The sequence below is a fragment of the Falco rusticolus genome, chromosome 14 (genome assembly GCF_015220075.1).
Source record: "Falco rusticolus isolate bFalRus1 chromosome 14, bFalRus1.pri, whole genome shotgun sequence".
In the NCBI taxonomy this organism is placed as follows: domain Eukaryota; kingdom Metazoa; phylum Chordata; class Aves; order Falconiformes; family Falconidae; genus Falco; species Falco rusticolus.
In genome coordinates this window covers 23,512,247-23,531,513 of record NC_051200.1, presented here as the reverse complement: position 1 = coordinate 23,531,513, position 19,267 = coordinate 23,512,247, and the positions used below count along the sequence as shown (strand labels likewise).

General features: G+C 51.3%; 1 protein-coding gene across 1 annotated transcript in view; it reads left to right on the top strand.

The window, feature by feature from the left end:
* AR (androgen receptor) overlaps positions 1–19,267 on the top strand; it is a 59,948-nt gene that overhangs the window by 11,177 nt on the left and 29,504 nt on the right. The window contains exon 2 of the mRNA XM_037408521.1: positions 15,749–15,900. Coding sequence (XP_037264418.1) covers positions 15,749–15,900 — 152 coding nt within the window. The remainder of the gene's footprint in view (positions 1–15,748; positions 15,901–19,267) is intronic.

Below are 19,267 nucleotides of genomic sequence, written 5' to 3'. Positions count from 1 at the left end.
ACTGTGGGAGGCATCCATCCTCTGCTTGCAGTGCGTGCAGGGGGAGTTGAGTCTGGACCTTGAGGGAGCTGCCAGCCGAGTGAGCTGGAGTCTGGCTGGGCAGGTGAGCTGTGCCCTTGGCTGGTGAAACCGTTTGTCCTTTGGGAGGGAGGTGTTTCAGGACTTGGGATTTACAGGATACAGGGCAGTACTGAAGCAGGGAAAGGGAAGAAGAAATGTAGAGGTGTTGGTCATTTTCTGTCATTCAGTGATTCTGAGCACGATGCTGGTTGTGACAACAGGGTGGTGAGAAGCCAGCGCTGGCAGTGACGGTGGGAAGAAGCGAGAGAAACCTCAGCTCTGCTGTGTGTGGGGGCTGCTGGGCTGGGTGTGCCATGCTTTGGCACGGCTCAGCAGGCATTGCCGAAGCTTTGGGGCAGCAGCCTTCAGCTGGTCTGTGGTTCCCCGGGGACCTCTGGTCTGTTTTAGGGGTCAGTGGAGGGTATCTGTAGGTTTGGGTATGCTGTACGGGGGGACTTGGCTGCACTTCCGTGGATGAGCATTCCTGGTTTTTGAGGCGGAGTGACCTCATCCCACCCTGACCTGGTGCTCGAGGCTGAATGCCACGGAGGAGCCAGGCTCTGCTGGTTTTCCTGCGGTGGAGGAAAGCAGTTTGGTCACTTTGGGATTTTAACTCGGGTGGGCTGGTGGCCCTGGCATCGATAGTTGCTGCACACTGTGTGGACAGAACTGGCTTTATTTTTGAACAATAATAGTGGTATGGGTAAGCTCATTAAAATAAGAAGAAATTGACCCAGTTGTCATGGCAAAGACTTGTGATGGAGGTTCTTCATATTCTTCTCCATATTCCCTTTCTCTGTATCCACTGCTGTCTCTGTCTTGTCTACTGATCTGACTGTGTTAATTATTCATGTCCAGCTACATCAATCCTTCTGCCAGCTCTCGGTGTGGGGCAAAGCACGGGAGGAGCTGCCACTGGCAGAGCCGTGCCCTGCGTTGCCGGGGCGAGGTGCCTGCCGCAGGCAGTGCTGGCAGTTACTGCAACCTGTGCTTGGGTTTTATTTTGGTATAAAAATAATGTTTGGAACCCTGATTCTTCTCACGAGTATTTTAAAGTGAAGTTCAATGTATCCTCTAATGTAATAAAAATACTACCAGTAATAGTACTTTTTGCCTTTATGGCACTTTTCTTCTGAAGCGTTTACGAGCAGCAATTCAGTTAGCCTCCAGGCAACCATGCAAAATAGGTGTTATTCCTCCTTTGCAGAAAGGAGAGGGGGATGAGGTTTGTGGGAGCAAACCTTTGGCAGCAGGCCCTCGGAGCACCGGAATGGCCATGGGCCCTGGCAGCTGTTGGAGCTGGTTCCTGGGGGAACGGGTTGGGTTTTGTGCTGGGTTTTGGAAGAGTCCCATGGAAGCGTACTCATGCACTGGACTGTACCCCCTGTCAATAATCCCGTTTACTTCAGCAGACCCGAGTGCTGTCCTCAGGGATGTCCGACCCCGTCCAGCTCAGGCTGCCAGCACAGTGTTTGCAGTGGAGGGGTTATGGGAGTGCAGCATCTCACCTGGGGGATGCGGGCAGGAGCCTCTGTGCTCCCCAGGTGCCTGCACGGGCAGTGGGCAGGAGGACATGGGACCGGCAGGGAGGGCAGGCTTGGCTTGGGCTGATCTCTGCCACTGCTTTTTTCCTGTTTAATGCAATCTGAGCAGAAGCCAGAAAGATCAAGGTCACCCGCGCTCCTCTGCGGCTTGAAACTCTGCAGCCCTGGGTCTGGGGAGGCCTTTTAAAGTAATGAGAACAAACGAAGTCAAATGCTGACACATCCTCAGAAGCAGTAGGAATGGTTTGTTGGGACATAGACCACAGATTAAGTGATTTTACTGTGGTAGAAGTCATCTGAAAAATCTAGCCCAGCTCTACAGATATTTATAGATGCTGCCCTTTCCCTGGGCAGTGGGCACCCATCCCACTGGGGCAGGAACTGGATGCTGCCTGGCTCCAGGCATCTCATATCTGCACAGGGTGGATTATGCCCCAAGCTCTCTGCGGGTCTCCTGGTGACTTTCCTGTGCAATCACAAAGTGGAATGGAGCACACCGTAATAAATAAGTAACAGTCCCCAGTGAAGAGCAGTGGATAAGCCTGTGTTTTTGCTGGAGGGGCTGGTTGGGACCCTCCATCGTGGTGCTCAGGGCGTTGGGCTGCTGAGGGGCTATGCGATGCCATGAACCACGCTGAGCTCCTCGAGATTGCAGGCAAGGTGGCTGCCACTTCCAAAACAGCTCTGGAAACAAAACCTGTGTCTTAAATAAGGCTTAGAAAGTCAGTGCAGAACCCCCAATACTGGAACACCAGTAGTGTTTGTACGGGGCATCCTTTGCGGTGAGAGCAAGGGAGCACCGCAGGCAGCTGTGCCGTGGGTTCACTGGGGAGGGCAGCCAGGCACGTCTTACCGTACGTAACCGTAGTGGATCTCGGTGGGTCTGCACCCCAGAGAGCCAGACTGCCCGCAGGACACACTCGCTGTGTGCTGGGGCCAGCAGAGCCCGGCTTGTTCTGTTCGGAGTGTGGAGAGCTGCTTCAGCATGCTGTGCAGTGTCCCAGCCACGGCCCACGTGCTGTGCTTGGCCATCGTTACAATGATTTATCTGTAATGTCTGTAGGCAGGTGTCTTTGACAGGTGGTGCTGGGGGGGATGTCCCTGGATGCTGGCCATCTGATCCGAGGTGCCAGCACCGACTGCTAAGCCTGGGATTAAGCTCCTGCCAAAGCCTGGGCAGTCTGGGATGCTGGTGAATCGTCTGAGGATGGGTGGGTATGCGCTGGGTGGGTGCCCTCTCCCTCTGCACTGATGTGCTCCTGTGGGGACTAGAAACAGGGGTTGGCTGCAGCCAGCGGCTTTGGGAAGAGCCTTGGGGGTAAATCCCACATTACAGCAGCATCTTCACCCATGCTGCCAGACCACTGTCCTGCTGACTGTTCCTGGAATTGCTGCCATCGGGAGCAATCCCCACAAATGCCAGAGGGGAGGCTGCAGGTTTCCTAAAACACATTTCATAGAATCACTGGGACACGTTCGGTTCTGGGGAAAAGGTGAGAAAAACCTGGACTTCGCTTCCTCTCCCCCTGTGTTCTTGCTGCTTGAGGGATACCTTAGAAGGCTGCTGCTTGTCTTTCCCAAGATGATACTTTACTTCTTTTTCTGCCGTTTTCTCACCAACCCTTCAGCATGACATATTTTATCTGCATTAGCTTCTTTGCTGGTTAGAAATGGCAGAAAAATGTTTTGACCTTGGCCCTTGTGCTGAGAACAGAGTCCAGGCACAAGCTTCTGTGTCAGTGATTTCCTAGCAGAGGCTCCTGCCTCCTTCCCCTCCCCGCCTATCTGGAGCGGGCAGCAGCAGCATCCACGCATTCCCTGATGTGCTGCTGGGGAGCGTTTGGGTGGGCTATCTCGGCAGCTTCTCTTTCCTCTTACAAAAGACAGAAAAGGAGAAAAGTGATTTGTGTGCGCATCAAGTTAATTGCCGTCATCTGGGTCGAAATTAGGTGTATTAACTGGAAAATGAAATACTGCATGCAAATACTGTTCGGGTAATCTATGTTTTTTTTTCTTGGATCGTGTGTGTGCGTGCACTTGTGGCATGTGTCTTCTACCCGTGGACACAACGCATGGGTTTTGCCTGCATATTCTTTTCTTGTATAAATAACATCTCTGTCCCTTGTCCAGGTGGCTGCAGCAACCTGTGTGTGGCTGCTGGCTGTAGAGGAGATGTGGGGAACAGGCGCTTTGCACCGTGCTGGCCGTGGGAAGGAGTGCTGGTCACCGGTCCCCCGGCTGGAGGGGGCTCTGTGACCCTCAGCGTGTGGGCATCGTGGGGCTTGGAATGAAATCAGCATCGCTGCTTCTCAGTGCTCAAACACAAAGTTGAGAACTAACCCTCCTGGTCACCCCCTGTCCCTTCTCCTGCTGTCTGGAAGGGCCAACTCTATTTAGCAAGGCAGTTGTGGGTGGCTTGTGTCCAGCCTAAGTCCCAGGCCTGGAGCCGTGGGTGCCGTGGGGACCATATCCCCTCCTTGGCTGGCCCATGGCTTTGTCCCTGTGCATGCCCATGCGCTTCAGAGCGTGTGAGGTCATCGCGGTTAGCTCAGCCTTTTCACACAGACTTAGTTTTCTGGCTTTCAGTTATTTGCTTTGGTTTCTGACCTCCCCTGAGGTTCAGAAAGTTTTTCCCTGATAATACAATCTTCCATTTGCAAGGAAATCTGTTACTTCACGATCTGCTCCTGAGTCCCCAGGAACATCTTTAAATGATTAGGGAAAAAGCAGCACAGGTGATATTTTTCCCTTTGTTGTTTGCAGCACAGCCTGTGCCAAATGCCAGCTCCTTGGTTCTTGGTGGGTTTTTTGAAAAAAAACGTGGTGGCTTTGAAGGAGGAGCAGAGCAGGGCAGTGCTGGGGCACCCGCAGCATCGAGCATCCTCCTGCTGCAGTGGTGCCGAGGGTGGGATGGGGCTGGGCTGAGGGTGCCAGCCAAGGAGGGCTGGGGGGGTGGCGGTTCTCCCTTTGTTCAGCTCATCCTTTGTTTTGCCACGTTGGTGCTTAAAGACTTCAATTATGGCCCGAGTTGAGACAGCTGCCCGTGTCAACAGCAAGGATAAGGTGGCAGCCTGAGGTCAGCGGGGCAGTGGGCCAGTCCCTCTGTGTGCCCATCTCCAGTTAGTGGCAGGGGCTCTATGTGTCCTACGGGGATCCTCTGGGATCGGTGGAGATCCATTTGCTCTCAGCTGTGTGGGCAGCAGGGCAGAGCTGTGCTGATGTGGCTGGAGGAGGGGATGGGGCTCTGTCCCCGTGCACCCTCTTGATTTCCCAAGAGCTGGGGTCAAGGTGGGTGCTCGGTGGCTCTGTGCCGAGATGGCTATTCTGCTGCTGGCTTAAAAGAGAGTTAAAGAACGCTCTCAAGGCTAAGAGGCCTAAAATCAGATGTAGCATCTGTGTTTTGGTTTGCAGGCGGGCTTAAAAGAGAACGATTCCTGGCTGCTTTTATTCTTGGCCTGCTTGGAGGAGCGAGGCAGAGGCAAGGCAGACAGGGTGCTGGGCTCGCCCATGATTGCAAAAAAAGCACCTCTGCTCACTCTGGACATCGCTGCCTGGCAAGGCCAGCATGTCTGCAGATCAGTGTCTGTGGTTATGGGGGTACCTCCCATGTGTGCAGGTCCCCTGGGATCAGCCGGTGGCTGCTGCTGCCTCTGCAGGGCTCTGCCCGCTATATTTCCCACGAAATGCTTTCAGCCCCCAGGATGACAGGCCGGGCTGTCCATGCCTTTTGTCACTACAGAGCATATGGGCATCAGGGCACTGCTTCGGGCTGGGTTGTGCTGAGCGTGCAGCCGGTTCATGCCAGCCCAGCTCACTGCTCACCGCTGGCAGCCCGGCCCCGCGGAGGTGCTGCAGTCCTGCTGCAGCTGGCACGGGTGGTGAGCTGTGGGCACGCCTGGCCTCACCGCAGCACCGGGAAGGCAATGCCATGGAGCAGGAGGACCTGGATGGACACTAGCTGGTTGCTGTATGGTGCTGATGTATTTGCTTCTGTGTTGCCTCTGTTTGATGAGATTGAGGCTGAGAGTGCCAAGAAGACCATAGTTATGTGAAACCTTCATTATAATTCACGTTTACTGTTTATGAAATGACTCAAAGCATGATCTGCTTTGAGGGCATGGCGAGAGGACATTGTTGCTTAAGTTGTGAAATCTCCTTTAGAAAACCAATGGTTTGCCAGCACAGCTGAAGAGAAATTTTACAGATACAGCTTTTACCCATTTCTAGACATAATAATGAGAATCATTTTTATTCCCCTGCAGCTGTGTCTTTGCAAAGGTTTGGTTTTGGTATAAACATGCCTAAAAATAAACCAATGCTGCCAGTAAGTTATGGGCCCAGCTGAAGTTCCTACCTAGGCCAGCCCGGCCCCCCACCCCACCCCTGGCCCCGGCAGGCTCTGGGCAGCTGCCCGCAGCTGTGCCGGGAGCTGGCACGGCTGGCAATGCACAGCCACTGCGGGCGATGCACCACCACGGGTGATGTACAGCCACCGCGGCGAGCCCCAGCATCTCGCGACGGCGAGAGGGGATCTGCGGGGCCAGGGGTGGGAGCCGGGGGTCGCTCCCTCAGCTGGCTGTTTCTCTTCCTTCCTCCCTTCCTCATCCGTCCCCAGGGTTGCTGTGCTTTGCTGGGAGGAGGAGGAAGGCTGCTGGCCAGAGGTGGGAGCGACCGAGGCTGCAGACCTGTGAAAGGTGGTGATGCCGCCTTTTGCTTTGCTGCCTGTGCTAGCAGGTCTGGCTGGTGCAGTGTGCCTCCTCGGTTGGGTGCCTCCAATCTAAGTGGTATTTGTGGTCTTCTCATTTTTCCATGCTGGATTCCTCCGTTGGCTGCCATCTGCCTGTTTTCAACTCATGCTTCATCCGATAGGGAAATAAAAATGCCTGATTTGTGGCACTGGTTTCCTTAGCAATAATTCCACTGCCAAATGAAGTGGGGAAGATACTATGTGTTTTAAATATCTGAGTCTGGAAATGATTCTTGATGTCCCCCAGCAGTCCAGCTGGGAGCCTTCCCGCTATGGAAGCTGTACAGCTGCTCTGAGCTCCGAGCGTGGCAGGGAGGGCTCCGGTCTGCTACCCCTCTGGGCACTGACATGTTCTTTGGTGGAGTAACTGGGGAGTGGGATTATCAGATGGGTTTCCAGGGGTTTCCACAGGAACCGAGGCAGATGCTGTCTCTGGCTGCAGAGTTGATGGGGCAGTTCATCACCTCTGAGAGGGATGCTGTTAAGGGCATGTTGCAAGTGAGGCAAAGCCTGGAGCCGCTTTCTCCTCACGGGAGGATGCGGAGGCCTGTGTTTACTGGGCTCTGAGACTCACAGGTGGCCAGTAAGGCATGGTGCTGGGTGGTTCATGGGTTTTTTTGGTGTCTCAGGGATTGGGCTCCCAGCAGAAATCAGCACCTCAGAACCAGGTATTCGCTGCGTTGCTAAACCAGCTCTGGAAAGTAGAGAAAATGCAGTGCATTCCACCAGCTGAGTTCTAGGGCTAGTCATTCAAAACTGAGAGCTACTTGGAGTTGAAAAAGCCAGGAAATGTGGGAGGTTTTCTTCCAGCCTGTATCGAGAACAAGGCATGGGATAGTGATACCCGACGGCTATTAAATCTTGGAGATCCCATAGGAAAGGGCCAGTCAGCAGTTTGCAGCTCAGAAATAAGCTCGGCTTCGCCTTAGTAGTTAATTGAATTGAAGTACAGTCTGCTTTGATAAATTTAGTTCTCATTTACCAGAAAAGCATTTTAAAAGGTTCACATATCTATTGAATTTATGGATCCATTTGAATGCAACTTGATACGTACCACAAATAAAATATTAATTCAGAATCTAATAAATAAGAAATGTGTCATACACCATTTTCTAAGTTATAGAATGCAAAAGTCACAACAAACTATCTAATTGCTTAAAAAAAATAAAAGTGTATTTGCTAAACAGGAGAAGGCTCTTGCTAATGAGAACTGTCACGTCCTCTGCAGAGGCATCAATGTGGCCATATTTAAAATTAACACATTCTGCACATTGCGAAGAGAAAATGTGAAAGTAGGAAACATTACGGAATGCATTCTTTAGGGGAAATCACTGCAAAAGACAGATGTAGAAGAGGTAAAAACTACTTATTTAAGTAGAGGGGTCCTTGCTGCCAAATTAAATTCTGATTACATTTGCAGTTCTGTATGATGTTGATTTAGATCAGTTCGCCTTGGTTTTATTTCTGCAGCACCCTACACGTCCTGTGGAGTTAGCTGAAGGTCCCGGGGAGGACCAGGAGGGAAGCCCCATTCAGCAGGCATCCTCCTCCTGGGCGCAGGTGATGGCGAGCCCCTCCAGTCCCTGCTAGAGGACAGCTGGGGGGTCAGCCCTAGGCTTGGAAAGAGACAGCGTGACTGGGGGTGACCCCCGGTGTGGGGCTTGAGGTGCTCGTGGTGCTCGAGGGCTGGCTGGTGGTTCTGTTCTGCTGGCAGCACCCAGAGGGACGTGGACCCCGAGGTTTCCCTGTCCATATTAGAAAGGCAGCGCCGGTGAGTGAGGCTGGCGGTGCTGGTCCTGCTGCGGGGGGGCAACTCCTTGCCGAGCGCAGTGAGCAGGCTGTGGGCATGCAGCACTGTCATGAGTCCCCCCACCCTGTCAGCACCATGTGCACCGGGGATACCTCAGGGGCCAGGCGGCCGGTTCACACGAGGTGCTTTGGCTGCGCCCCATCGCCAGGCACAGGTCTGTGCAGGCTGGCCACCCGGCCTTGGCAAGCTGCCCTGCGAGCGAGAAGAGAGGTCTTGGAGCAGGTATTGTCCTACAGAGGTTTTGTGAGCAGGAGCAGAGACTGCTTGTCGAGCTTATAAATGCAGTATGGGCATTAAGATCCACACCCCACAGAAACAAAAGCACCATTAACCTGCACGCGAAGGCATATACAGAGGGTGGCTGTGGTCTTCTGCCCCGCCGCCGATGGCCATGGTTGCGTGAGCCCGGCCAGCCCTGGGAGGGGACGGGCTCTCCGGCACTGTGAGCGCTGTGCCGGGCTGTTGAGGCGCGAGGAGCCGTGCTGCCAGCACACGTGGGCGGCCAGGGGTGGCCCAGGCCGGGGGCATTGGAGCTGGCTCAGGTGGGGAGACCTTCTGTTACATCTGGAGATCTGCACTTCAAATGACTTGTGAAAAGCCACCAGGGAACTTGCACATCTCTTCCTAAGTTTTTAGTAAGTACCGCTGTGCTTAGTTTTCAAAGAGGGAAAGCTAAATGTCTTCCTATATGAGCAGACTGTTAGTATGTCTTACTACAAGCCTGCGGTACCCTGCCAAGTACAGTAACAGCCAGGATGCTTTCTAGGGAACTGTACTCCCTCTCTGGCACAATGGCAGTGTCTCTCAGAGCATGGAATGTATAGATCAAGAATATCTCATTGTTTGTGATTTTCTTTATAGGTACATTTTGTCAGCAGAGGAGATCGATTCGAGAATGGAAGATTACAGTGTGGGTTAAACTAACTTAGAAAAATATTAGTCAGGACAGACTGTTTCCTCGGGAAATAAGCAGGGCTCTCAGTGCACCAAGGACACCAAGGTCTTGTCCTTGGAGACTCCAGGTGACTCACCAGGATGATACAGTGTACAGCACTGATGACCTCGGGGATGCTCGTCAGGGCTGCAGCCTGCTTCCATTGCTCCTGGTTTGCTTCTTGCCCTCTTGTGCCTCATAATCGGGTGGGTTCTCTCCTTAAGTAACCTTGGAATATGTGTAGGCTGTCTCTTTTTGTAGATACCTTCTCTGTCTGGGGAAATCAAGTGTTTCATCTTCTCTGAGCTGATGTGTTTAAGCTGCTCCCTGAGCTGGCTGACTGGAGGTCGGGTTTTGAGGCAGATGTTTTGGTCCCAGCACTGCGCCCAGGATAGGCAGCAGCCTGCCGCGGGGGCTACCTGCGTGATGCAGAGGCTGCAGGGTGGCTCTGCCCAGGCTTTGCATTTCAGGTAGAGCACACCTGCCTCATTTCACTCTTCTAACCTTGGTTTCTGCCTTGTTCTTAGGGATGACTGGAAGGTGGGAGCCAATGATGACCATTAAAATCAGGTGACACCCCAGTGGTCTGGGTTATTGACGGTGACCTCTGCCATCCGTCCTGGTAACGGACGGTGCAGTGGCTTGGCTGGCCAGGGAGGCTGTGGGGCTGTTCTGCGAGTGCTGGGGTGACGACACCCCCACGGGGTAACCGACGGCCAGGTTCCTGCAGCTCCAGGCTGGAGCAGCCTAATTGTGCAGCAGAGGAGAGCACAAGGAAAGAAAGCTGTGGGCTTGCCCCAGCCTCGGCTGGGAGAGGTGGGCTTCAGATGTGGCTGGGACCCAACGTGTGAAAAATAAACTGTGAAAGTAAGTAAATGGAGCATTTGAAAACAAAAAAGATAATTTAATTTGAGAGATTTGGGAATGGATTTGCGCAGCTGTGCTTGTTGAAGTTGTTTGTGCCCCTTGGGCTGGGAGGCAGCCTCTGAGCTGCTGCCCCCTCTGCTGCCTGCTGCTGTTTCTTGCTGCCTGCTGCTGTATCTGCTGGAGAGCCCCACGCTGCTGCTCCTGGGAGCTGTTGGTGGGAGAACCTTCTCCTGAGGGTGTGCTAGTTCTGCCTGCCCTCACTGCCAGGGATGTTTAGAAGACCCATTGTCATCTGCTAATGTTTATTTAAATCCAGTGCAAATCAAGTTCCCATATGGGTTTATCACAGGCATGTCCTAGTTGTTCACACCATGCACCGCACTCTGCTTTCGGAGCTGCTATCTTGTCTGTCTCCAGCCGTTACACATGAAAACAAGGCATGGTGGGTTTAGAAATTCAAGGCTATTTAGAAAAAAGGAAATAAATTCAGTGTACAAGGCTGCATGTTTATAGATTAAACTGCTTGAAGCATTTTAACAGATGGGGTGCTTTAAAGTTTCTCTGCAGGCCTTTTTGTCCGAATCAGCACAGCTTAGTGACTGTGGACTGAGGATTCGGTTCAGCTCTGGCTGAAGCCAGTGGCTGTGCAGGAGGACATGAGAGTTCTGACTGAAATGAACAGTCATGCTCATAGCTAAACATGGGTCTTGCACCTCAGTGTGAGTCACAGACCTTTGTCCAGGCACAAGCCCACACAGCTCCATTGATGGGAAGCCAGTTATTTTCAGTATTGTGTTTGAAAACATCAGGTACAGACGATGCCATTTTAAGGGCAACATTTACTGCTGATAACATCACGGTATCTCAGAAATGACAGTACTTGAAATGACTGGACAGGGTTCTGTGTCATCCAAGTTTGTGTGCAGATACTTATTCAGTTCATGGCTCAGCATCTTCTTGAGCACGATGGCCAGACAAGTTTTTAGATGCAGTGTTGTGAAGGTGCAAAACCACCAGCCACTTTCCCCAAAGGGCAAATGCACATGTATTTTGGTATGTGACCAAAAGCGCTCTGCTCCAGGATTCCAGCGGATGGCTGCATGGGACAAGGTGAGCTGGAGTGCATTGCAGCTGCTGTGGGTGGGCAGGCAAATCCCAGTCAGGGATTCTCCAAAGGCTGGTCCAGCTGAGTCCCCATGTTTGCAAACCCACCTCACTGTGCTCTAGCAGACATGTTTCTAGACAAGGCAACTAAATCGTGGAGCAGGTTCCAAGCCCGCTGGTGCAGACGCTGGCGGTGAGCAGTTCATGCAGGGAGCTGGTGCCACGAGGGGGTTGTGCTGTCAGGGCACAGGCACATCGAGAACAGTGCTGCAATGCTTCACTCCGGTCGGGTGGGTTCTGCTGCAACTGCTGGACTCATTTTAACATGGAAAATGTAGTCAAATTTAAGAGTGTGGGAGGTGGAAATTGTGTTCGTTCAGTTATGTCAGACTGATGGGAAACAGAGGGAATGTAAGGAATACGCATCGTGTTGTGTTAGGATGGTGAATTGCTTAACAAATGGATCCTCTAATGAGCAGGTAGGCATGGACTGCAGAAGCTATGCAGATAAAGCAGCAAACACTTTTTTGTAGGCTGTTTTAGGAGTGGCAAGTTCTGCCTGGGGTCGGGTGGGGAGCTGTTGTGCCTTGGCTCCGTTTGGGTAGCGTGTGCTGTCTTTTGCTGAGATGGAAACTTTCTTTGTGGGCTGTGAGAAGTGGTTGACTTTTCTCTTAACCGAAATTGCCCTTGGTTTTCTGGGTGTGTTGTGAAATCTGAGCTGTTTGGTGAAATTAACTGTTGGCAAACAAGTGCTTGCATTGCAAAATTATATAGTTCCTGCTCTACAGAAATAAAGAAATGTGGCAGGAGCTCAGCATCCATTTCCTTAAAGAACCCTTCTGAAACGACAGTAGAATTCTTCCTATAGCTATAAGGGAGATACTGAGGTTGTTTTTTCTCCCCCCCTGAAAAGTGCCGTGCTCTTTTGTCAGCAGCCCTGACCTTGGCCTTCAAGCTGTGTGCCGGGGCTGGAATCTCTGCCCGACGTCAGTGCTGCAGCAGTTGTGTCTGCCCACACCGCGCTATCTCCCTGCTTTGGGTATCTGAGCCAGGGTGGCACTTCCATGTACTGTGCAAACTGCGGCTGGGTATTCAGGAGCCCTCTGCTGTGTGCTTGGCCGTGTCAGACCTTGGTGTCCCCGTGGCTCGGTGAGGTGGGTGCAGTCAGTGGGTACCCACAGAGTGAGACCTCCCTCTGGGAGGGAAGCGCTGGAGCAGCGTTGTGAGCTGCTGCCAGGCCACCTGCCCAGCCCCTTGCATGGGGCACAGGAGCTGCAAGCGCTGCCGGTGGCTGGGACCCCTGTGCAGGTGGGCAGCTGGGGCTCTGCCCAGGAAGCTGCCAGTCCACGTGCCCCTGCAGCCTCTATGAGCCATTTTTTTGGCTTATTGCAGTGTTATTACCTATGTATTTTGAGAATGCCCTTAGAAGGTCTCTTGGAAACTGGAAAATAGATCGCTAAAGGTACCATTATCCCAGCTCACTCCGAGTTGCCCGTGTTTTAAGTGACATTTTTCTTACGGTTTTCCCTCTAAAAAGAAAAAAAGAAAAGGTAAATTGGCATCTTTTTAAAGTCAAGGAGCATAATCCTGAGCAAATCCTTCTGCTCTGTGGACAGTGGCTGCCAGTAGCGAAGGTGCAGGAGTGAGCTGGGAATGCTGTGGGTGCCACAGGGTGGGTGCCCCAGCTGCCGAGGCATCCATCTCCCAGCCTGACAGAGGGATGCTGGGGCTGGGTGCTTCCTGGTGCAAGCACCCGGGAGGAGCCTGCCTCACAGCCGGGATTAAGCTTCGGTGTCTGCCAGCTCCCTCTTGGTTTCCATCCATAAATGGGTGGCTGATGGGGGAGGTTGGCCGAGCACACAGGGAAAGCCTGAGCACCTCTGGGACGCTGTGCTCAGTATCCCGTGTAGGCAGGTGCACAGCTATAGGCACACTGCATACACCCCGGCACGGAGGTGTATTTGTACTTGCACAACTCCACTCATGCAGAAGCAACTATATAAAAAGCTGTTTAAAAAGCCACACAAGCCTTAATTGCTAACCTGTTTTGCAGCTTTAAATAATTAAGCCTCAAAAATACTCCCAAGGTCTTCTAGGGGTCCTGCTTCTGTCATTGCAACAGCTGCTACCATGAGAGTCACTTCTGCTCTTTTCATATCTGAAGTACATAGTGCAAAGCGTAGGGAAAGCACAGTGTGGAAGGCCTTATGGAAGAAGATAAATTAGCCCTTTTCAGATTTCTGATTGCACAGAGAGGAGAACAAAGGTAATGGGTTGACAAGGAGAGGTCTGGTCCTGCTGGAATCTAAAACATTGCTGGATACATCCAAAAAGCTTTTGTATCTTGTATGTGCTGCAGGTTATTTCTTAGTAGTGTCAGCTCTGCAGTAGCCCCTCACACTGAGTGCCAGGGCTCTGCAGCGTAAGGCGCTTGTGCAGCCGTGGCACGGGGGAGGCAGGGGTGTCCTGGGCCCTGCTGGGGACGGAACAGTGAGATCGTGCTGGGAGGATGGGCGGTATGCTGGGGAGGGTGAGACAGGGAGGTGTTTGTTGTATCAGGACTTAACTATGGCAGATACGTTGCAGCCGACTCCATCTCCTTCATTTAATCAGTAATTCAAGAAAAGCCTTGGAGATTGCCCAGCGAAGCTGCGGATGCCCCATCCCTGGGGGTGCTCAAGGCCAGGCTGGACGGGGCTGGGGGCAACCTGGGCTGGTGGGAGGTGTCCCTGCCCCTGGCAGGGGGTGGAGGTAGGTGATCTTTGGGGTCCCTTGCAACCCAAAGTGTTCTGTGATTCTACGATTCTGTGAAATTGAGATTGTTAGGGAAGGAGAGCTGAGCAGCATCTACAGATGAGTCGCTGATTATGATTGCTGCTGCTAAAAAGGTGTGAAATTACTCAAAATGTTTCTTGCCTTAAGAACAGAGGATAAAACTGCTGCTCCAGTTATTAACCTACAATTTAGGTAGGATCTGCATAGCTCTCATGAGGAATAGAAGATAGCAGCATTCTTGAAGGACAGAACTGACAGCAAGATTGGAATAGAGGGGAGAGCCTGGGGTTTGATCTCTTTTGCTGCATTTCATGCTTTACTCTCTAGGCGTGAGGGGCTTAGGAAAGACAGCCGTTCTTCAGCAAGGAGCCCTGGCCTGTCTGAAAGGCAAACGGCACCAGTGCTTTGGTAACAGAATTAGTCTTTGGCTGAAATTAAGCATCCCAGACAGTTGTTCATATAACAACAGCAACAGTGCCTTAAGTCCTGTCTGCACCAGAAAGTACTTTTCACCTAGGGTATGATTTAAATCAGTCAAGTTTTGATGGTTCCTCATCTGTTCTTGAGGAAACACTTTTTCTCATTTCAAACCTCTCTTTCCTCAGTTTAATTTTTGTCTCTTGGGAAGCAGAACAAAAGGGAATGGATAGTCTGGACTAAAGAAGCTACTCTTCCTACCAGAATTAAAATATCTGAGCAAAAGATGATAACCAGGCAGCTGCCCTTGTGATCCCTGTGCAGGATCTCCCTGTGTTTTGGGAAACAAGTAGTGAAGCAATTCAGGGAGAGGAGGTGAGAGAGGGGTGGGAGGGGTGGGGGGGAAATGGGGGACCGCGTGGGACTGGTGCCCCGGTGCCTGCTGCAGTCTCAGCCCGGCAAGCGCAGGGCAGCGGTGCTGTGCATTATAACTTACCCAAGAGATGGAAACCCCTATGGAAAAGCTGGTGATGAGCACAGACATCATGCGTATCTCTCCTTAAATAAACTTCTGTGCTGCCAGCTGCATCCATTTCGGTGTGTGAGATGTCCCCTTGCTTGTGTTGTACCCAGATGGGCAGAGCTGCCTGCGGACCTGCCACAGGCAGCAGTTTGGGGCAGAGGCACTGAGAAGCCAGATACAGTTCCCTTGGCCTGCGGTCTGTGTTGGTGTTTGACCCCTTTTACTACAAGGTGCAAGATTTCAGAAGATCACGTTATGGATTCTGGCTGCCAGGCTCTCCCAGAGCTGTTTTCTGTTTCAGTGGATTTTGGGTTTGTTCATACTGTGGGCCCAAATGGGGCTTTTCTGAGTGTGAAATTTTTTTCCAAGAAGTCCTGGCATCGTCACATTTACTTTTAATGTAATTTGATTTCTAAAAGCTCACTTGCAAGCATTCAAACAATACCAGAAACCCAAAGCAGGTCTAATTTTGACCAAAAAGTTGCGGTGACCTAGTGACTGTTAGAAGCTAATTGCTTCATCTGGTGTTCTGACAAAAAGCAAGTTCTAGCAAATAACTTAAAATGCTATTGCTCCCCACACTGCCTAGGCATGCGTTGACTTGTGATTCTGATAAGCTCCTCTCCTGCTGCCATGCCTCTTGACAGAGCAGCTTCGCCATCGATCTGATCAACCCGGTGTGTGGGAAGGTGGGGCAGGAGGGAGGTGGCAGGATAGAGTACTGGCCAAGAGGAAAGGGTTTGGGCACATGGATGGAGGAAAGCATAAGGAATATGTGGTCAGAGAGTGGGGCTGGCTCTCGGGAGTGTCTCGGTGCTGTGGTTGATGTGGCTGGTTGGCACTACGCCAGCCCGATGCCCATGGGCAGTGCGGCACTGGTGGGTGACACCCTCCCCCGGGGTCCCGGCTCGTCCTAACCTCATATGCTGACCCTTTCCCCTTGTTCTCCTTCTGTTTCACGCTGCAGGTTGGAGACTGGCCGTGAACATGTCTTGCCCATTGACTATTACTTCCCACCTCAAAAGACTTGCCTGATCTGTGGAGATGAAGCATCTGGGTGCCATTATGGAGCCCTCACTTGTGGGAGCTGCAAAGTCTTCTTCAAACGGGCGGCTGAAGGTAATGTGTACAGAGAGGGAGGGAGTCACTCCCACTTCCCACGTGTTGGCTTTCGCTACCAAAGTAGCCTGAGAGGCAAATGCTCCTGACACAACTTCTCTCATCAGCAGAGTCATTAAATCCAAGTGCGGGAGGCTTTCGCAGTGGCACGGTGTGTTTCACTCCTGTGGAAAGGTTCGGCAGCCTTGCCCTGGGGAGCCTGCCCAGCCAAGGGGACTGAGGCAAGAGCAGTGGGGACACAGTGTGGTGGGTTTCTAAGGTCTTTGAAACTAGTGAAGGAGAAAAGTCAAGGATAAATTGATTTCTTTTTCCTGTGTTTGTCATTCCACATTACTGAATGCCCTCAAAAAGTAGCCAAACCAGGTTGCCAGAACACAATCCTTTTCAATGCTGGTTATCTTAGTGACCTAGTGAGACCCCACAGCAGTCAGTTCCTGCTTCTCCTGTGGACTCTCAAGGGTGCTTTAAGTTCCTATCAGCCCTCCTGCGATCTCAGACCCACAACTCCAAATTTAGGGATGGTTTTCCTCTCTTGCACCTCTTTCAAAGGATCACTTCTCTCAATACTTGCAAAACTGCAGAACCATCGTGTCCATCAGGAGCTGTGCTCTGACCTGGGTATCCTTGATGCTTCTCCCCAACCCCTGAGAAGGCATCTTCTCCTTCATGTCGAGCTCTGTAGTGCCAGGCTCTCCAGAGATAAGTGTGAGCCTAGATGTTCCCTCTCAACAGCAAGGTCTTTGCACCGTCTTTCCTTGGTCATTAGCATGTAGAAGGACGTAGCCATGCCAGGAGTGAACTTGCCAGTACTGGTTCAGGGAAGAATCAGGGCTGTGCTGTAGAGGACAACAGTGCCCTGTAGCCATAATAGGCCAGTCAAATAATATAAATAGATAGTAAGTTGGGCATATTTTTCCCCAGTAAATATACAGGTATGTCTATTTGCTACACAGCAATTCTGTAAAGCCAGATGGATTGGCTTGTGCAGCCAGAGTAAATACCAGATGCTTGTTTAAGTCAGCAAGTTATTGTTGATTTATAGTGAATGGAGCTTTGGCGCTCTGTCAGATAAAGTGCTGATGAAATACCCTGTGTCAGCTGGTGAGCCCTGGGCGTCGCTTCTCCTCGCACACCTGGGTGGGCTCCATCCTGCCTGGCGGTGGGTGTGTGGACGGGGCTGTGAGATGCTCCCTGAGAGAGGGGAGGCAGCCTGGCTGCCTGCGCCGCTCTTGGTCATATGCTGTGGTGGTGGTCCCTCTCCTGATTGTGTTATGTCATTAATTTAAATGGTATGTTATGCCTCTTCTTAGTTTTTAAGCCTCCAGATATGGCAGAGGGTTAGAAGTGTTTGGCTGTGTTAGGATTGGGCAGGAGCAGCTCTTTGCCTTTCCCCTGGCCGAGCCCAAGGAGCGCAGTGGGTCTGCAGCGAGGAGCGGCAGCGTGTGGGGGGACCTGCTGCAGCGTGAGACTTTGTCTTATATTACCCTGAGGTACGTGGAGGTACATGGACAGAGTCTTTTCTTTGGGGAAGAGACAGTAAGTCAGACTCCTTAATAAACACTGAATGCAGGGTAGCGGTAGGTGAGGATTTCTGTCCTAACTCTTGGTGATTTTCCAGCCAGGCCTTTCCTTCTTAAAGTTGAGGAGTGATATTGAAAGCTGATATTTCAGTGTGTTCTCATGTTTTAAAGTCCACAAAGTACATCTCTGAAAACCTTAGGTCACCTTTGGAGACTTTTTACAACAAGTGATCAGAAATCTTCCCCAATGAGAAAAGGAACCTTTTCTTCTGCCTCTGTTACCTTCCCATTACTGGTGTAAACCAGCCGCCTCTGACGGGCAGGAGAAGGGATGCGCAGGGACCTGGAGAGCACCCACACCCATCACCTGGGAGGGAGTGGAGAGCAGCTAGACACATAGTTTTTCTTTTATCATATTCTTTGCCTAATATAATACTGAACTTATTTGGCAGTAATTCAGGGGTGTTTAAGAAGGTTTTATAGACATATGCTGCCTTCTAAGGGATTAGAAAGGGAAAAGTTTTTTTTTTTAAAAGTTATTACATTGATTCCTCTTCCCTTTTGAAACACACTGAGGGGTTCATGTGGTTTGCAGTAGAGCAGATCACTCCTGCTTTGATAAAATGTTTGACAGATTTGAGTTTTTTTGCAAGCTGAGGTCCAACCAGTTCATCCAGAAAGATGCTGGAAGAGTTAACAGAAAAGACAGAATATTTTCCTGCTCTCTTTCTGTCAGCTCTCTTGATTTGTAGACTCTCTCAAGATGTCCAGGTTATGTATAGGCCAGCTCTAAAATACACTCTGCAGATTCTTCTGCTCTGACATGGACTTCCTCACTTGCAAGACAGCCAGCCTCATTTTTCTAATCACACCTGGCATTTGTCTCCCTTTGTGTCACCCCACTCTGGTGTCCAAGTGCTGGGCTGGGGCTCACTGCCCCAGCGAGAAGTGCTGCTGTTCCTCTGCTGCCAGACACGCTCACAGCCTGTGAAGGAGGACTACTCCTCCTTCTAATTCCTCTTTCTCCTATGATAACAAAGATTTGGTAAACAAAAATTGCATCCACCTCAGCACGGGTTTTGTTTTTTCTTGACACAAGTAGGCACGGTGTCACTTCGCATCGTTAGGGTGGCTTGGATGAGTCAAAGACATTAGGGTTTGGTCCTCATGGTACCACACATCCCTGAAAAACAAAAATGCTTTAAACACGACATGCTTCCAAATCAATTGCCGGTCCAGGGGCTCCTGTTGTTCCATCCCATCCAGGAAGGGAGTAATTTTTGCATCATCTACATCCATCCCTGAAAAAATGGTAGCTCTTCCTTGTCCCTCCAGGACTGCATGAGATCCGATGGGCGCCCCGGGCCGTTCAGAGCTGCCTCTGTGTGCTGCACCACCTTAGGCTGTGCTCCTGATGGAACTGCCTTTAAATAACAGAGAGCTAAGCGAAAAAAATAACACAGTATTTGGCAAATTCCCCAGCGGTCTAACAGCTCTAACTGCAGTGCAAGTCTGTTCTGATTCCCTGTCAGTCACTACTGACGGGTCATTGTTCTATGCCCTGGCCTGCTGAAGATTAGCCTTGCATCCGCAAAATGTCTCCAGGCCAACTCAACAGTTTCTTGCCAGTTTTCAAGATGACAACTGGCTAAAAGTGAACTGTTTTCAAAGACCATCACCATGTCTTGAAATGCTTCCTTCTGCTTCTTGTGGCTGATCTAACAGTGTGCAAAAGAGTCGGGTCTGCAAAAGGCTTCTTGCGGTGTTGCAGCTCTGTGATGCAGCTCTCCCAGCCCTGCACCACAGTGCTTCTCTGTGGGGGACACGGGACATCGGTGCCTGCTTTG